The following is a 19998-nucleotide window of genomic DNA, read 5'->3' on the forward strand; positions in this document are numbered from 1 at the left end:
TTTCTCAGCAAGAGAAACAATAAGAGAAGTAAATAGGGAGCCTACATCCTAGGAACAAATTTTTACTCCTCACACTTTGGATAGAGCCCTAATATCCAGAGTATACAAAGAACTCAAAAAATTAAACAATAAGATAACAAATAACCCAATCAACTAATGGGCCAAGGACCTGAACAGACACTTCTCAGAGGAGGACATACAATCAATCAACAAGTACATGAAAAAATGCTCACCATCTCTAGCAGGCATAGAAATGCAAATCAAAACCACCCTAAGATACCATCTCACTCCAGTAAGATTGGCAGCCATTATGAAGTCAAACAACAACAAGTGCTGGCGAGGATGTGGGGAAAAGGATACACTTGTACATTGCTGGTGGGACTGAAAATTGATGCGGCCAATTTGGAAAGCAGAATGGAAATTTCTTGGAAAGCTGGGAATGGAACCACCATTTGACCCAGCTATTCCCCTTCTCAGACTATTCCCCAAAGACCTTAAAAGAGCGTACTATAGGGATACTGCTACATCGATGTTCATAGCAGCACACTTCACAATAGCTAGACTGTGGAACCAACTTAGATGCCCTTCAATAGATGAATGGATAAAAAAAATGTGGCATTTATACACAATGGAGTATTACTCTGCACTAAAAAATGACAAAATCATGGAATTTGCAGGGAAATGGATGGCATTAGAGCAGATTATGCTAAGTGAAGCTAGCCAATCTGTAAAAAACAAATGCCAAATGTTTTCTTTGATATAATGAGAACAACTAAGAACAGAGTAAGGAGGAAGAGCATGAGAAGAAGATTAACATTAAACAGGGACAAGAGGTAGGAGGGAAAGGCAGAGAGAAGGGAAATTGCATGGAAATGGAAGGAGACCCTCATTGTTATACAAAATTACATATAAGAGGAAGTGTGGGGAAAGGGGAAAAAACAAGGGGGAGAAATGAATCACAGTAGATGGGGTAGAGAGAGAAGATGGGAGGGGAGGGGAGGGGAGGAGGGATAGTAGGATAGGAAAGGCAACAGAATACTAGTATGGCAATATGTAAAACAGTGGATGTGTAATATAGTAGGATAGGAAAGGCAACAGACACTAGTATGGCAATATGTAAAACAGTGGATGTGTAACCAATGTGATTCTGCAATCTGTATACGGGGTAAAAATGGGAGTTCATAACCCACTTGAATCAAATGTATGAAATATGATATGTCAAGAGCTTTGTAATGTTTTGAACAACCAATAATAAAAATTTTTAAAAAAGAAGAAGAATGTGTTTGGGTTTAGATATTAGGTGTTCCTCGAAAGCTCTTATGTGAGACCAGGGAAGAAGTTTAGAGGTGAAATGACTGGATTATGAAAACCTTAACCCAGTCAGTGAATTAATCCCTTGATAGGGATTAACTGAGTGGTAACTATAGGCTGGTAGGGTGTGGTTCAAGGAGTGGGTCCCCAGGTCCTGTGTTCAATCCCCAGTACCATTTGGTTAGCTAAACTTAATCTATCTCTGCTTCCTAGTGCTGTATTCACAGCTACTTTTCTCCACCACACTCTTTGGTCATGATGTCTGCCTCATCCCAGGCCGTAAGAAATGGAGTCAGCCATCTATGGATTGAGACCTCTGAAAACTTGAACTCCCAAATAAAATTTTCCTCCTCTAAAATTGTTCTTGCTCAGTCTTTTGGTCACAGCAAAGAAAAAGCTTACTGAAACAGAAATCTTCATTTTCAAAAGTTCAAGGATTTACTATTCTGAGGCCTCTTCCAGCACACCACTGGTGCTCTCCTCATCAAGGAAATACAAATTTAGAACACAACTACAGGGACTGGGGATGTAACTTCAGTGGTAGAGTGTTTGCCTTGTACGCCTGAGGTCCTGTGTTCAATCCCCAGTACCATACACACACACACACACACACACACACAAAATACATACTGTTACCACCAGAATATCAAAATTTTTAAAGTGTGGTAATTGTAAGCATGGGTGAAGATGTAGAATAATGAGAATTCTCCTATACTGTTGATGGTTAGTGAAGTCACTTTGTAAATCTCTTTGGCCTTGAGTGTCAAAGTTGAAGATCCAATAATTCCACACCCGGTCCAAAGATTTATCAACCAGTACAAGACACCCCATTTCTCATAATAGCCATATGAGTGGAGTTCCAGGGGAGTTGTGGCCCACATCATGAGTGGTCACAAACCCAGGAGGTCAGAAGGGCACTGTGGTTGCAGGAATTATGGTGTTCCTGAGTCAGTCAGAGACCCAACTATTGGGGAGGGGGGGTTTGATAGTCTCACATGCCAGGAGGAACAATGAGAGCAGCTCCCTAGCAGTGATTAAACAGGGTTCCCCAGATCACAACAGAGGTGTAGGGGATCTTGGTGGTCTGAGGTGATGCCTTTTTAGCAACCTGAACATAAGTATTTTAATATTTTAAGATGGCATCCTTACTAGTATATGTGGGCTGAATATCATCCTAAATTTTCCCTAAGAAAACTCAAATACATGTGCAACAGGATACATGAAAAGAATTTTTATGCAACCACTAAGTTATCATAAGCACAAAAAGGGAAAGGGGGAAAAACAGAAAAGAAAGTGGATGAATAAATTATGGTCAATTCATGCAGGGGGTTTCTACAGTAATGTGAATAAATTACAAGTACAGGCAATGTGATTGAATGTCACAGAGGAAAAAAATACATGAAAGAATACATACATTATGATTCTGTTCATATGATAGATAAAAGTATTATATAGGGAAGCATAGATATATAGTAAAACCATAAAATAGGCAAGGAAAAGATTATTCAGGTTGTGAAGAAGAGTGGGTAAAAGGGAGGTTTCAGGTCAGTAGAAAAGTCCTTTATTTAATAATTATTTTTAACTCATCCTTATGTGTTTAATGCATGTTTCTCTATTTTATATTTTGCCATAAAAGAAAAAAGTAACAAACAAAGTCTTGGACTATCTAAGAACAACAAATTTACAGCTACAATGTGACAGCAAAAGTGACTTGGTGAGAGGCAGAGCTATGAAGCAATAAAATAGAATGAAAATGATTGGAGACTGGAACAGCAGCAAAGATATTTATTCAAAGATTTCATAATACATGGACACAGAGCCCTCTGGATAGAGGTCAAAGTCTTATTAAGTCAGAAAGAAATTTCCAAGGAAAACTTTGCAAGAAAAATGGGCACCAAGGGGAAAGTAAGTAAATAAGCTACATCTTATTTCAGTGTGTGCTTTTTTGTGTCCTTGTATATTTGCTAAAAGAGGCTTCCTTCAGGTATTACTCCCAGAGCACAGCATTTAAAGTTGAATAAAAGAATATGAGTGATTCCTATGCTAGAAATGTATTCTAAGGAAATAACTGATGATTTGCCAAAATGTTTTCTAGAAGGGTACTCAATTAAATATTATTTAAATGCCAGAAAAATAGAAGTTTAAGTAACTATACTATAGCCATAAAACAATATTAATTGGTAGAAGAAAGATTACAAAATACTACATATACTATGAACACATTTGGGATACTCAAAGGGATTTACATCAAAAGCATAAAATGAGTAATAAAAGTAGAGATGAATTTTTTCCTTTTTTGCATTTTGAAATTTCCTGTAATTAATATATATTTCATTTGTAATAAAATTAATGATAATTATAAACATAATTCTAAGTCATATGAAACTATTGAAAATAGATCTTAAAATGGTCAAAGACTGAGAAAACTATTTTAAAATAGTAGTTAGAATGGAGAATTATAAGTTCATTTATTTAAATGTTGTTTATATTTGAAATAAAAGTAGAATTTGATGCTAGAAAAAAATTTAATCCTGGGATTATAGAATCCTAAATGTTTAAATTTCTTTTCAAATGTGTTTACCCAAATTATTGCAAAGAGACAAAATTTTTTTTAACTATAGCCTACTAATAAATTTAGTAATTTTGTGAGCCTCACTTTTCCAATTTTTAATGAATTACCTAGGGATTTTGTTCTAATGCAGATTTCAATTTAGTAGATTTGGGCAGGACTTTCTTCTCTAAGGAGTTTTCCCAGATAATGTGAATAACTGCTGGTCTTGTAACCACACTTAAGTAATAAACATATAAAACACATCTGTGTTCTAACAATGAAGACTCAGGTAATTCAGAGCAGCTTACAAATAGTTCATTCAACAAATACTTATTGGCTATCTACCAAACCTTTTAAAGACTATAAATGTATCTTCTTTGTTAAGGAAAAAATAAAATAAAAGCACTAGGGTTAATCTTAACACACCTGTTTTTTTTAATAAAAAGTGTAATGAGTATAATTTAATATGTTCAATTAAGTTTCCTTGTCTTAAAAATAAAAATAAAATAATTAAATATAATATCCAACCACAAACACCTCAACTGTTTTTCATAAAAATATAGTATCAGCACACTGTTTTTATCCCCACAACATCCTGAATCCTGTCTCTCTCTCTTTCTCTCTCTCTCTCTCTCTCTCTCTCTCTCTCTCTCTCTCTCTCTCTCTCCCTCCCTCCCTCCCTCCTTTCTCTCTTTCAGGTTATTAAATGCAAAGCAGCCATTGCCTGGGAAACAGACAAGCCCCTTTGCATTGAAGAGATTGAAGTAGCTCCCCCGAAGGCTCATGAAGTTCGAATTCAGGTGAGTAGAACATTTCCCTGCCTGAAAGGAACTCTCAGCACAAAGTACTCCATTTCTTTCAGTTATGTCTTGTAATGGTCTGACTGAGAGTCTTGTTTTCACTGTGGAGGAGTTGTATTTTTAGGTCCACATAAAAATGGGCATTATCCCCAAGAAGGATAAATTATTGATCAATTTTGTAATTTTTGATGATGACTTAAAATGTAGTTGAACAATCTTAATCTTGATTGTCAACCCTTAATCAGACAAAAGAATTTGCTTTGGCTTAGAATTAGTTTACTTTTTATTATTCAATTACCAATTATTGGAAAGTGTTTTTTAAAAAAAGAGAGACCCAAAACAAGGAAGAAGGAAACCCTTGAGAACTGTCCTGAACATTATGAGGGCCTAGGTGCCCAGAGGAATGGCAGGAATGGGTCATCAGAGAGAAGAACAAAGAATAGTGTCACAGTTGGCATAGTTGGACATGGTCTCCATTTTTTTCACATTACATATGTGAAAATGAATGGGATAGCCTCATGGACAGATCCTAAAGAATTAAACAAGATAGATTGATAATTAATTATAAAAATGTCTGTCTTTTAACTATAAAAGATTTATTACCTTGCATACAATCTCAACAAAACTTGAACAAGCCATAGAAACCCACATTCCCTCCATTCCCTCTGCCTAATAATTACTTATACCTATTATATTTGCTTTTCCCTCTCCTGGAGATAGTAATTACCAATCCTATCTCTCTCTCTCTCTCTCTTTTTTTTTTTTTTTTTTTGGTAGACACAATATCTTTATTTTGTTTTTATGTTGTGCTGAGAATCAAACCCAGTGCCTCACACATGGAGCGCGCTACCACTTGAACCACATCCCCAGCCCCCAGTTCTATCTCTTTTTGTCATCTTTCTGACAACAATGAAAGGTAGAAAACACAAGTGCTTTATAGGAGAAAAAGAATCTAATCTCGTATAGTTTTTATTCATTCTTTTTTCTTAAAATGTAACAATTTTATTGAGTTATAGCAGTGTTGTAATGCTTCAATATGACATTGGGCTTAAAATAATATATAATATCTAATCCAATAATATAACTGCAGAAACACCACTCAAGTCTGTGATTGCTTTATAGGTAATCGCCACTTCCATATGCCATACTGATGCCCACAGTATTGACCCTAAATTTAAGGAGGCTCTTTTTCCAGTGATCCTTGGCCATGAATGTGCAGGAATAGTGGAAAGTGTTGGGCCAGGAGTGACCAACTTCAAAGCAGGTATTTTAATTTCTGATTCCAATTAAATAAAAATATCAGTGTTTTGTGTGTGTGTGTGTGTGTGTGTGTGTGATAATTTCACATAGCCCGTGTGATTCAGCTTCTCTGATATACAAGGATGTTCTGTTCCATGCAGAATATTTGGAAATGTAATAAACAATAGTCATGCTATAGAGAGTTGCACTAATAGCACCATCTCTGACAGAACTCTGTACCTGATAATACCCATTTGGATTTGTTAGTTGATTCGTAAGAACTTTTTTTAAAAAAAAGACAGTATATACAAAACTTAAGAGAATGCACAGTCATGTAAAGTAATAAATATTTTAGCTACTTGTACTTTCAGTTGAAGATAAAATTTATACTATAAAAATGGTGTTTTCCACTGATTCATCTGCAGTAAACTTTTTACAAGTATCATCTTTAGGCACTATCCAATATGTGGCCTTTCTTTCTAGGTGACAAAGTCATTCCATTCTTTGCACCTCAATGTAAAAAATGCAAGTTCTGTCTGAGTCCTCTCACAAATCTTTGTGGAAAACTCAGGTAAGCTTTATACACTGGTAATGAGAGTATACATTGGCATAAATATTTGGGGCAACACATTGACAACACCCAAATGGAGCTGAAGAGAAGCAATCCTGCCCCCTAATTCCACTTATAGGTATATACAAGACACTGTTCCAAATGCATACTAAGAGACATATGCTAGAATGTTCCTTGCAACATTGTTTATAATAGCAATCAACTGAAAGCAGCATGAATGTCCATCAATAAGGTAGTAACACAATGGAATATAATATAAAAATGAAAATGGCAATGGCTGGAGAGTCTAAATCTTTATTACTCTGTTTGTATTTTACTGAGACTATAGGATTCATTTTTCCTTAATGATGATTGAAACTGGTTATTTAAGAAGTTAAAATGATACCACTCTAAAAATGTTTTATTGTGCCTTGATTATCTTACCTATAAAATAGGGATGATAATATCAGCTGCTTTGTAAAATTGTTAAATATATTCAAAGAATTATACAATTTTGCAAAGTTTTGATGAAATAATGGATTTAGACAATGATCATAAATTATAATATCACAAAAAGAGATGATCAGAAATTATGTCCCTCCAAATGAAATGCATTATACCACCTTTGAAGTATTTCCACAAAACTATAAAGCCTGAATCCCATCAAGCATTTATATTTTTAAATGCTTATTTAGAAAGAAAAACAAAAACAGAGAAAGATGTTAAACCAGATTTCATGAATGTGATTGGCAAAATCCACTAAGAGGAAATTTCTATAGAACAAATGACTCAGTTACAACAAACAAATTGCAAAAAAAGAAAAAAATAGGAGAGGAAAGAATCTACAAATTAAAAGAGATTCAAGATACATGTCAACCAAATGCAATATGTGGACCTACAAGAATCTGAGAAAAACCAGGAGACATGGCCCATGCCAGTAATTCCAGTAGCTGAGGCAGGAGGATCACAAGTTCAAGGGCAGCCTCAATGACTTAGCAAGACCTTGACTCAAAATTTTAAAAAATAAAAAGAGTTGAGTATGTGGCTCAGCAGTAAGACACCTCTGGATTCAATCCCCAGTACCACCCACCCACACAAAAAGAAAAAATCTCACAAAGAAAGAAAAAAAAAGAATCTTTTAGAGATACATACTGAAATATTTCTATATAGATGAAAATGGTAATGTCTGAGATTTGCTTCAAAATGGTCCAAGGCAGGGAGAGAGATGCAGATTGTGGAGGGGTAATAGATGAGAATAGATTGCCCTTGAGTTGATAGTCCTGAAGTTGGGAGATGGGTACGTGGGAGTTCAGTATGCTTTTCTACTTTCGTATCTATTTGAATTTTCTGTAATAAAAAAATGTATGAGTTAGTATACATACAGCCCTTGCATTTAATGAAAGTTTGTTCTTACCTTTAAAATACTTCTAACAGGCTATATGTTAATGTGAAAAGTGACAAGTTATTTTCTCAATTTTTCCATCTTAACTCCATAAAATTGCCATTAACAAATAAAAACACTCAACATTTTTTGTTGGGAAATGGTCCGTCCCATTTACTTTCTCCTTGTCTCTCTCTCTTTCTCTCTCTCTCTCTCTCTCTCTCTCTCTCTCTCTCTCTCTCTCTCTCTTTCTCTCTCTCTCTCAGGAATTTTGAAATTCCTAATATTGATCAAGAACTAATGGAAGACAAAACAAGCAGGTTTACCTGCAAAGGAAAATCAATTTACCACTTCATGGGAGTCAGTTCATTCTCTCAGTACACGGTGGTGTCAGACGTTAATCTTGCCAAAATAGATGACGATGCAAACTTAGAGAGAGTTTGTCTGATTGGATGTGGATTTTCATCTGGCTATGGGGCTGCAATCAACACTGCCAAGGTAAATTGTTAAACACAGATTGTGTAAAACAGAGGTTACTGGGAGGCAATATGATAGGAAGGACATAGAATTAATTATCTTCAAATGCTGACTGTGTCATTTATTACCTGTGACTTTAAGCAAGTTATTTAATTCCCAAGGATAATATCTACTACAAATACTTATATAGATAATTAAATTATATTACATATATAAAACATCTGGTTTAATAGACAGCATATAGTTGGCACCTACTACGTGTTACATATAATACCAGAATATTTGATTAAAGACTAGCCCTGATTTAAATACATCCTGTTTAAATATGTTCCATAAATATAAATGCTCATCCTGGGACACTTGACCCAAAGGGCAGCAGAAAATATAGAAACCCTCAACCACCTTCCTCCAGCCACCTCTACCTTCTCCCTGATGCTGTAGATTTTTCTCTGTCAATCAAGAATAACTCATCTCTGCCTCTCATCCTATCCCTTCAAGGCTTCAAAAGAGTGTCTCTGGTAGCAGTCCTGAGGGTGGCAAGATGTGTCCCTGGAATCACATGTTAGAATTTAAAAATTTTACAAGGCTATTTAAGCTACAGACCAGAGAGATATCAAGCAAGACCTCCTTATTTTAATCTCCCTCATGTCAGTCTTCACCCCTTGACTCAAAACTGCAAAATGCAGCCAATGTGGTCTTTCTAAACAACAAACAAATCTGTTTTCTCTCTTCTTGCATTGTTTCTTTGCTCCCTAAATAAATCCCTCAGTGGGCTACAGTGACTCTTTTTCATCCTTTGCACTACTCACAATTCCCAGGGCCCCACGCTGAGTCCTCAGGCTTCACTCATTGAGGTCTCTGGGCCTTTCCACCTGGGTCGCACCAGTATAGCAGAGTAGACTCCCCAATCTCCCTCAGGCTGTCTCCCTTTAGCTATCAGTTCTTCTTAAGAGCTATTAACTCTGCAGCTTTCTCTTAATTATTTACTTTATTAAATTATTTTATTTAATGAAAATCATATATGTGACAAAATGTAACGTCCTAATATATTCATACATAGTGATATGATTAAATCAAGCTAATTAACATATCCATCACATGATTTTCTTTTTTCTTGTGGTGAAAATTAAAATGTGCTCTCTTAACAATTTTCAAACATACATTATTATTTATCAATACCATGTCCTACAATTTATTTCTCCTAACCAAATATTGTGTTCTTTGACCAACATCTCCCCAGTTCCTCATCCCTTCTCCTCCCGGGCTCTGGTAAACCACCATTCTGCTCTCCACTTTTAGGAGTTCAATTGTTTTAGATTCCATCTCTAGTAAGATTGTGTGTTACTTGTCTTTCTGTACTGACTTCTTTTGCATAGCATAGTGTCCTCCAGGTTCATCCATGTTGTCACAAAGGACAGGATTGCCTTCTTAAGACTGAATAGTATTCCATTGTGTATATAGACCACATTTTCTTTATTCATTCATTTGTTCATGGGCACTTAGCTGGATTCCATAACCCGGCTATTGTGAATAACACAGCAATGGATATAGGAGTGCAGCTACCTCTTCAATATACTAATTTCATTTCCTTTATATATTTTCAGAGATAGTTTTACTAGATCTTATGGTAGTTCTATTCTTTAATTTTTTGAGGAATCTCCATTCTGTTTTCTATAATGGATATACTGACTTACATTTCCATCAACAGTGTACAAGGGTTTTTTTTTCTCCACATTTATGCCAACATTTGTTATCTTTTGTCTTTTTTTAAATGTATTTAATTTATTTATTTTAGTTGCTGATGGACCTTTATTTTTTATTTATATTGTGGTGCTGAGAATGGAACCCAGTGCCTCACACATGCAATGCAAGCACTCTACTGCTGAGCCACAACCCCAGCCCTCTTTTGTCTTTTTGAAAATAACAATATTAACAGATGCAAGAAAATAGCACATTGTGTTTTTTTGCATTTTTCTGATAGAGGTTTCAAACTAATTTTTTAACATACCTATATGTCTTCTTTTGGCATATATGTTTCTCTTTTGAGAATTATCCCTGGCCTTTACCTATTTTTTTAATTGGGTTTCTTGTTTTCTTACTAATAAATTGTTTGAGTTCTTTATACATTTTTGGGATTAATACCTAATCAGATGTATGACTTGCAGAAATACTCTCCCATTTCATAGCTTGTCTCTTCACTCTTTTGATTGTATCTGTGGATGCACAGAAGTGTTTTAAGTTTGATGTGATCTCAATTGTCTTATTTCCTGTGCTTTTTAGAGTTACACGCAAGAAATCATTGCCTCGACCACTGACATGAAGATTTTTCCCTATATTTTTTTCTCGTAGTGTTATATTTTCAGGTCTTAACGTTTTAATCTTTAATTCATTTTGAATTGATATTTGTATATGGTATAAAATAAGGATCTACTCTCATTTTCTATATATGGATATAAGTTTTCCCGGCACCATTTATTAAATAGACTGTCATTTCCTCATTGCATAAATTAAAGCAAGTGATGTTTGTCCTCTCTGTTACTTATTTTGTTTCCAACTTAAAAGGTGTTAAAAATTTCTCTGGGACATATTTTCTCTTTCTCTCTCTCTCTATTTCTTTTCTTTTTTTTGGAAGGGGGGGGCTATGATTTAATCCTAACAGCTTGCCATCCTCTTTGGGAAATATTAATTAAGCATCTCTCTGTATTCTATAATAGTAAGTACAATAAATATACCAGTTATAGCATCTTTTCTTACCATTTTGTATATTGTTCATTTAATTCAATGTAACAAGCATTTATTCAAGACTCAACACAGAGAAGACACTCTTAGAAAATAATGGAGAAGATTAAAAAGTCTCTGCCTTTTTAAAAAAAAAACTTAGTCTTTAAAGAAACACATATACACATAATTATTCATGGCATATTTAATGTAAGTTTTTTTGTGAAAGGAAAAGCAAAAGGATAGGCACTATTTCTAGCTGAAGAATTAAGAAAATTTTCATGAAGAAATATGCTTTATATCAGAAATAGAAGTATAGGTTAAGTTTTTTTGTTTTTGTTTCTTGTTGTTGTTGTTGTTGTTTTGTTTTGGTATGTGTGTGTGATGCTGGGGATTGAACCCAGGGCCTTGTGCATGTGAGGAAAGCACTTTACTAACTGAGCTATATCCCCAGCCTAGGAATATGTTTTAATTAGAGGAAATTAAGATCAAAAGTACATCAGGCTGAAGGAACAGCAGGAAATAAGGCATGAGGAGAGGAAAGTGCAATGATTTGTTGTGGGTGTTGTAATGGGAATATCAAGGAGATGGAGCTGGAGTGTAAACAGAGGTCAGAGAGCAAAGATCCTTCAATGCCATGCAAAGATATTTGGACTTCATTTAAATCAATTAACAATTTAGAATGATCAAGTGAGTCAATTCACATTTTAAAAAGTATTAGTGTCCTTGAAAACTATAGTGTTAATAAAGCTAAATTAGATTTATTAGAAATATAGAAGTCAAATGACCTGTAATCCAATATAAGAAGAAAAAAATAAACAGTTTAGAATGTCTGGGGTTTTGAATTTTGTTCTGACAACATTAAAGGAAAAGTAAAACAAGGGAATTATTTCCACTTGGGTTAGTCTCTTATGCACTGATAACCTTAATAGATTTTAAATAATTCTCCAAATTTAAGTAGAAATGCATCATTTTCACATTGCCAATTTTTTTTCTGTTGGCAACATATATACTTTACAACAGGCAGTCTTTTATTTATATGTCTGAACATTCATCTCACCCTCTCCTTCAAAAGAAAAAAATATAGGACAGCTGCTTTATTTATTTTTTTTATCATTATTATTATTATTATTTACTGGGGATTAAACCAGGGGTGCTTTACCACTTAGCTACATCCCTAGCTGTTCTAATTTTTTGAGACGGGGTCTCACTAAGTTACTAAGGGTCTTGCTAAGTTGCTGGGGCTTGCCTCATACTTGTGATCCTCCTGCCTCAGCTATCCAAGTCACTGGGATTACAGGCATCACAAGTTGCAGGACTAGCTTCTTTAACAGTATCTCTACCTACAGGTCACACCTGGTTCTACTTGTGCTGTTTTTGGCCTAGGAGGTGTAGGTCTTTCTGCTGTAATTGGTTGTAAAATAGCAGGAGCTTCCAGAATCATAGCTATTGACATCAATAGTGAAAAGTTTGCAAAGGCCAAAGCCCTAGGCGCCACTGACTGCCTCAATCCTAGAGACCTGGATAAACCCATTCAGGAGGTCATCATTGAATTGACCAATGGAGGTGTGGATTTTGCCATTGATTGTGCAGGAGGATCTCAAACTATGGTATGTATATTTTTTTCCTCAGATATATTCAAATTTATAGACACTGAAATTCTTCATATATTGCCTGTATGTTCTGGTTGGCTGTTTACCTCATTTTATTTGACTTAATAATCAAAAAGGGCATTTCTCTTATTTCTTTTTTTTTTTTTCTTTTTTGGCAATACTGGTGATTGAATTCAGGGGCTCTCTACCACTCGGCTACATATCCAGCCCTTCTTAAAAATTTTTTATTTTGGAACAAGTTCTCATTCATTTCCCAGGCTAGCCTTGAACCAGAGATCCTCTTGCCTCAGCCTTCCAAGTCACTGGGATTATAGCATGTGCCACTGTGGCTGGCTGGCTGGGGTAAGGGGCATTTCTTTAGCTAATTAAAAATTAAGAAACCCCCCAACTTATCTTTTAGGAATAAAAAACTGGAATGAGAATGAAATTGGGAAATATTATTTCTAGCCTAGTATGTTGAGCATTTAAAAGGAAACTCAAAAGAAAAATCAACATCTAGAAATAATCAACAAATAATGCTAGCGTGGCTGCTTATCACAAGAGAAAAGTGAACTCACAAAGATAGACAGTATTGGCATTTGGGAAGTGCTGTGGTTTGAATGTGCTGCTCAAGGTTCAAGTGTTGGGAGTTTGGTCCTCTGTATGATCATGAATTTGATCTTAATGATCTCTAATCCTCTAGCCTACAGAACCCAATAGAACAATTATAAAGTTATAACAGTTTACAGTTCAAGAAAGTTTTGCCAATTCAACCAAAAATAATTCTTACCAAAAGTTATCACTGTCTACCCAATGAAACCCTGTATTTGCATATAGTGCCATTTCAACCAAGTCATCATTATGGAGGATAATTCCTTGTTTGGAGCACTGCTCCAAAATGTAGGAAAGGAAATATGAAAAGCATTCTATATCATAAATACTAGATTTGCTAATACTTTTGTTTTTACAAAAACAAAACAAGAGTCAACTTGTAAAGAGTAAACAATTACTTTAAGGAGACAAGTAGTGCCTGTGGTCTTTTCCTCTCTCCATGAGTCTTTTGATACAGTATATGTAAATAAAAATGTATCTGCCATACAATAAGTGTGCAGAGAGTAGAAGTATTAATCTTTAGAAGTGTTTACAATTCTCAAAACAATAAATAAACACATATTCAAATAAAAAATTCAAAACACTTCCCAAAAGTTCTACATCATTGCATCTTCCATCACTGGTATGAGAGGAAGAAGGGAGAGAGAGATTGATTGCTTCTTTCATACAGTGATCAGTGATGTGAAGGAGGCTATTACAACATCTATAAAAGTTAAAATTGACCCAAAAGGTCAGAATCAAGTTGACCACAAGCCTTGTGGTACAAAGTTTACACTTTTCTTCTATAGGATCAGTCTCAAAAGATTAAAATTGTGTATCTATTTACCTTAGGATTCATATATGGAATGGTCATTCATTAGTATATATCTTCTTGAAGCTTATTTACATGTTCAGTTCTTAGCATTTTAATATTAACTGCAAATTTGCAGTAGGTTAACATAATAATGTTCTCTCTTTCCCTCATGCAAAGATCAATGTATGTCCAAGCAACTCTCCTGAGCCATCGTCTTCCATTGATAACTTAGCAATCAAGGAAATGTAAACTCCTGGCTTCAGTCTCAACTTGAGGCCATCTTGGTTGTTAGAAAAAGAGAAAAGATGGTTGGCAGGATGCAGTCTACCTGTGAGAGGGCTTTAAAAATGTAGGAAAGGAAAGCAAATGAAATGTTTAATGAACAGAACAGTGCTATTTTCTATTAAGACTTTTGCCCTATGTTTTAAATAGCATTTTTTTTATTTATCCTATCCTTTTTGTTTGTTTTTTAAGTTGCAGATGGACAGAATACCTTTATTTTATTTATTTATTTTTATGTGGTGCTGAGGATCAACCCCAGTGCCTCCCACATGCTAGGCAAGCCATCTACCACTGAGCCACCATTGCCAGCCCCTATTTATCCTATCTTTAGATCTTCTAAGTACACAGTGTACTCCTTGTTTCTTAGGCTCCAGGAAATAACTGATTTTTCATGACTTTTAAAGATTTTGATCACAGGTCCCTGGAATTGCAGATATTTTAGTAAATGCCCATGGTGGATTATCAAAAACTTGTTGATTAAAGTTTATAACATCTTTTTTAGATCTTTCCTAACTCCGTGTATGTATGCTTCCCTTGATACCCAATGATTTGTATTGCAGAGTCAGTCTAACTACCATATTGTACAGGGTAAAATAACTGTTTTATTTGTTTCTTTTTGGATAAGCTAAGAATTGTATTGAATGTTCTATCTGTAACACAACACTACAGCTTCAAGGATCAATCTACAATGATAGTATAACCTCATTAACTTGAATCCCAGTATCTAGTATGCAGAGTTCAATACATTTTCCCTAAATATTGTATATATCAACACTGGAGTTTATGTACTACTTTTCTACTTACTCAGGTAATCTTTGTTTCACTTTCAGAGAGCAGCCCTGGATAGCACAGTAGTAGCTTGGGGATCATGTACTGTGGTTGGAGTAAAGTTTGGTGACAAAGGATTGGAAGTTTCTCCAATAGAGCTACTATTGGGCCGCAAGATAAATGGAACATTCTTTGGTGGTTAGTTTTGGATTTTTTTCTTTTCTGTCTTCATAGCTCTTAATTTTCTTCATAGTAGTACAAAAATTCTTAGAATAAAGATTATTGAAAGAAAATAAAAATAAATTATTTAAATAATGAGTACTTAGAATATATGTAAAGAGTACACAAAAACTATTCTATTTATTAACTGGAAGTAAGTGGAGTTTATATGAAAACTACAATTGGCAAATTGAAATTTAATTCACGTTACATTGAAATGAACACAGATGAATTAAAAGTAAACTTTGATTTCATTGAGGAAGTTCCTTATCTAGAATAGAAAATAGTCTTGAATTTTGCTTATGAAGAAAATTTTTGTAAAAGAACAGAAAGTTAAAGATGGAGGGGAAGAGTTTAATCATTTGAAGCAACATGGATCTGACCTAATAATTTCATTCATTCAGCAAACACACTGATGAAACACTTTCTTCATGTCAAGTACATGTATCTATTTATTTGCATTTTGGCTAAATTATAGGTTGGAAAAGTGTAGATTCTGTCCCAAAGCTGGTTAATGACTACAAGAATAAGAAATTTGATCTGGATGCATTGGTGACTCATACCCTGCCTTTTGACAAAATCAATGAGGCATTTGACCTGATGCACCAAGGAAAAAGGTAAATTACCAAACAAATAATTGAGTGTTTAGAAAAACTTTATGATGATTCTATTTTTTAAAAAATAATTGGTTTGTCTTTTCTGATTTTCTATATCATAAATACTAGATTTGCTAATACTTCTAGCAAATATATTAAATAATGGTCATTTAAAAAATAAAGGCTTCTATTTCCATAATATACACTGCTACCACATAGAGTACTGTTATAAATTGACATATTTTTTCTCTTTCACAAATAAATGTTAACTCAGTTGGGTTGATCCCTGGAAGGAGAGGTTTCTATAGTTTAATGTTAGATCCCTATGATACAATATATTCCTAAATCTGGAAACATTATGTTTGGCAATTTTATACAAAGTGCTTATTCTACACCCTTCATGATCTGTGAAGCCATGGAGATGGGAGAAGAGTGACAGGTACAGATACATAATAAATGCTTCAATTCTCTCATTCTCTTGCTTTGTCATGAGGCTCCTATAGGATACTGACAATTTTAGCTATATTGTGTTGCCTTTTCTTGGAGCCTAAGGATTGATTTATAACAATGTCCCAATTGATGAGTTCCTAGGGGTTGGGGTAAGACTAGTATCAATGATTTTAGTTAAAATATCCAAGCAGTCTTGATCTACAGATTCAAAGAGAAAAACACCAAGAGCAATGATATAGAGGAAATGCAGGATAAAGAAGAAATGAAGAGAGAAAACATCAAAGGGCTGGGAGGCATAGGTCTTTGGTATCAGTACCCAGACTACTTCATGGGAAAGAAAATATTTCCACTGACATAACTCCCCAATTTACAAACATGTTATCCACAAAATATCAAAAAGAAGTTCAATTAAAAAAAGAAAACATAAAATGTTGGGGTTTGTGTTTGGGGAGGTTTTTTTTGGTTTTTATTTTGTTTGGGGGTTTTTGTTTTGTTTTGTTGTTTTTTCAGTCTTGGGAATTGAACCCAGGGACATTCTACCTCTGAGATCCATCCCCAGTCTTTTTAATTTTGAGACAGAGTCTTACTAAGTTGATCAGATTGGTCTGGAACTTTAGATCCTCCTGCCTCTCAAGACACTGAATTACAGGCATGCACTACCCCATAAATATTATTTTTAAAACACCACATAAATTTAGTATATAAGCCCTAAATAGCTTGCACAATCTCAATATGTCTATAGGAGTATTCCTCAGGTTAGGAGTTGGGTTGGTGTTTAGAGCCTTAGAACCGGGTGGTCAGATCCTCTACCACAACCCCTTGACCCTGGAGTTATTGGTCACTGATACACCCACAAACTAAGTGAAAACCAAATGAAAATGCTGCATTGCTTTATTAGATGGGCAAGCCTCCCATAGTCTAGTAATTAGTGGCAGAGTAGAAACCTAGGGATAGATGTGTGAGTGGGCCTTTCTACTCCCTCACTGGCTCCCTGAGGAAACCACCTGACCACCCACACAGATGAAAAGATAGCAACAGGAAAAGCAGAAGATGGGCCTTGCCATACATACTTACCATATGGGAACAGGAAGCACCCAAGAGGACAGATTTTCCCAACAAACCAATTGTACAAAAACAAGGGAATGGATAGAAGGGGATGGGGCACGATAACTGATTAGCCTGCTAAGATGCAGTGAAGCTGCCTCAGAGTGAGGAAAGGACACAGAGGTTCTCCCTCCACAGGTAGATGTAGCCTCCAGTTCCTAGGTGAAGAAAATATTTAGGCATGGTACCCTCATGATTGCCAGGGCTACACAGCTCCAGAGTAATGTCTGAGAGAAAGAATTTTCTGTCTTTGAGGCTTATCTCCCTACTTTGTTTCCAAATGTTGGAATTATCAAGGATTGAAAACATTCAGATTCTCAGAAAATAACATCTCAATACACCACGTTCCTCCTCCTTTGATGTCCAACTTGCCCTTGGCAATAGGAAAGCCAAGAGCAGTGACTATTCCAAGCCCCCTAGCTTTCTAGTACCATCTATATAACATTATTAATGCTATGAATGGGAGAGGATGAAAAAACAGAAGAAATAAGACTTTACAACGTGAATGTTTATAAAAATTAGACCAAATCCTGAAATGAAAAGACAAAAATTATTTGTGGGCTTTGGCTAAATGTTTCATGTAAATTGTACTTATTATTGTTTTATTGTTATTAACAGCATCCGAACAGTCCTGACCTTTTGAAGATGCCAGGAACAATTTGGAATACTATTCAATTGAATCTGAACCTGTCTGATTAATATATTACCTGAAAGATGAACCAAAGAAAGCTATGAGCTATAAATGCACATTTCTGTTAATGTCTCAACATAAAATATCTATAAATGTATTACACTCATAAAATGTATTCAAATTTCTTATATTAAATAATTATGATTACTGAAGTATTCATGAATAGAACAATGTGATGTTTAGAAATTGTTTAAAATTAGTTCTGAGGAGGTGAGAGTGGGCAATGAAAGAAAAACCATACATTTGTAATTTTTGAAGTTGGTAGAGAAACTGCAAGGAATTCCACTATACTGTTCTCTACTTTTGTCCATGTTAAGAATTTTCTACAATTCACCAATTTTTACTGGAAAAAATCACTATATATTATATATGTATATAAAAAATACTATCAAATAGTTTTTGTGTTTGAATAAACTATAAACTACTCTTTTAAATAAGCTGATAAATAGTTTTTCAATATCTGTTAATTTCTTTTCTCTTAGCCCTACTTTATCATTATGTACTATAATCATACTATAGGATATAAGAATCTACATAATAAAGATTTTGGGGGGGGTGCTGGGGATTGAATTCAGGGGTACTCAATCACTAATCCACATCCCCAGCCCAATTTTGTATTTTATTTAGAGACCGGGTCTCACTGAGTTGCTTAGCACCTCACTTTTGCTGAGGCTGGCTTTGAACTCACAATCTTCCCATCTTGGCCTCCCTAGCTGGGGGGATTACAGGCATGTGCCACCACACCCTGCATATAAAGATTTTTAAAAAGAAAAAAATACATCTACAATCTCAAAGTTCTACCTGAAATAACTGCCATTTAATCTTTAATAATTATCATGATATATAATGTTTAATGCTTTACAGTTCAATGATCTGTAATTGGCACTAACTAATGTTATTTTCTATAGTCAGCTAAAGGTAATATGAGCAGCTACTTACATTGCTTACTAATAAAATAATATAGGAAGTAAAAATATTCATAAATTTAACAGTAAGATTTATATAAAAAGTAGCAAAATGGGAGTTTTCAAACTATCATACTTATAGATACTACAATGGACAGTTACAAAGGATAAGATACATAATATCAAATAAGAAAGACAAGATCCTAATCTGGAATAATTTCTGAAATCTCATTTTCTTTAAAAATTATCTACTAACTGAGAGAAAAACATCTCTGAAATTTTGGCTGAAGAGGGTAGCAAGATCTCAAAGCAGAAATATATTCCTCCTTATTTTTCTAATTAGAAATAGATGCTGGTTGATTTATCTGTAAATTTATTTCTTGGTTGGCAATGTGAGGACTAGGACACACTGCTTAGGTGGTTGCTTTTCTGGTGCAATTCCCTTTATCAGTTATTATCTCTCTCCTCCTCCTCTTTTTTGTTTCCTTGAATCCTTCATAGGTTCAGTTTGAGACCCACCTCCTACTCAAATGTTTACAGTCTCAAAGCTGTTTTCATTCCCTGATCTCCTTGGGTATTTAGTGTCTTTACTGAAATCTTAACATTCAACTGCTTCTGGGTTTTTTTTTTTTTTTCAAACATGCTTGTAATACTCCCTGAAGGCAAAACAAACCTTGAATCCATCCTCTGTCCTTTGCTAAATAAATTTGTGTTGCTTGATAACAAAAGCTTATCCTCAGAGTGTCCAAACAGTTTATATTTACTCCTTTTTTGTTTAGGCGGGCATTGTGGGAGATTGAACCTAGGGCCTTGCACATGCTGGGTAATCTCTCTACTACTGAGCTACAATCCCAGCCCACATACACTCTTTTAAGTGAAATTTTTCTAAAACATTTTTTATATTCATCTTTTTTTCCAAATAAAGAATCCCAAATCTAATCCTAGTAACTCATATTTAT

The 19998-nt window shown here is 34.7% G+C and overlaps 1 protein-coding gene across 1 annotated transcript; it reads left to right on the forward strand.

Annotated features, from left to right (window-relative positions):
* The first annotated feature begins 3145 nt into the window (after positions 1-3145).
* Positions 3146-18565, forward strand: LOC143405922 (all-trans-retinol dehydrogenase [NAD(+)] ADH4-like). The gene is made up of 9 exons (XM_076864358.2): positions 3146-3216; positions 4561-4662; positions 5785-5926; positions 6385-6472; positions 8099-8330; positions 12377-12637; positions 15137-15272; positions 15772-15910; positions 18062-18565. The coding sequence occupies exons 1-9, from the start codon at positions 3199-3201 to the stop codon at positions 18084-18086; spliced, it is 1143 nt and encodes a 380-aa protein (XP_076720473.1). The 5' UTR covers positions 3146-3198; the 3' UTR covers positions 18087-18565.
* The last annotated feature ends 1433 nt before the right edge of the window (positions 18566-19998 follow it).

This window comes from Callospermophilus lateralis, chromosome 8, assembly GCF_048772815.1.
Source record: "Callospermophilus lateralis isolate mCalLat2 chromosome 8, mCalLat2.hap1, whole genome shotgun sequence".
In the NCBI taxonomy this organism is placed as follows: Eukaryota; Metazoa; Chordata; class Mammalia; order Rodentia; family Sciuridae; genus Callospermophilus; species Callospermophilus lateralis.

What these genes read in the sequence shown, in the direction of transcription:
- LOC143405922 (XM_076864358.2), top strand. An exon ending in AGTGACCAACTTCAAAGCAG is followed by an intron (nt 5,927 to 6,384) that starts GTATTTTAATTT and finishes CTTTCTTTCTAG; the next exon opens with GTGACAAAGTCATTCCATTC. An exon ending in CAGGAGGATCTCAAACTATG is followed by an intron (nt 12,638 to 15,136) that starts GTATGTATATTT and finishes TTTCACTTTCAG; the next exon opens with AGAGCAGCCCTGGATAGCAC.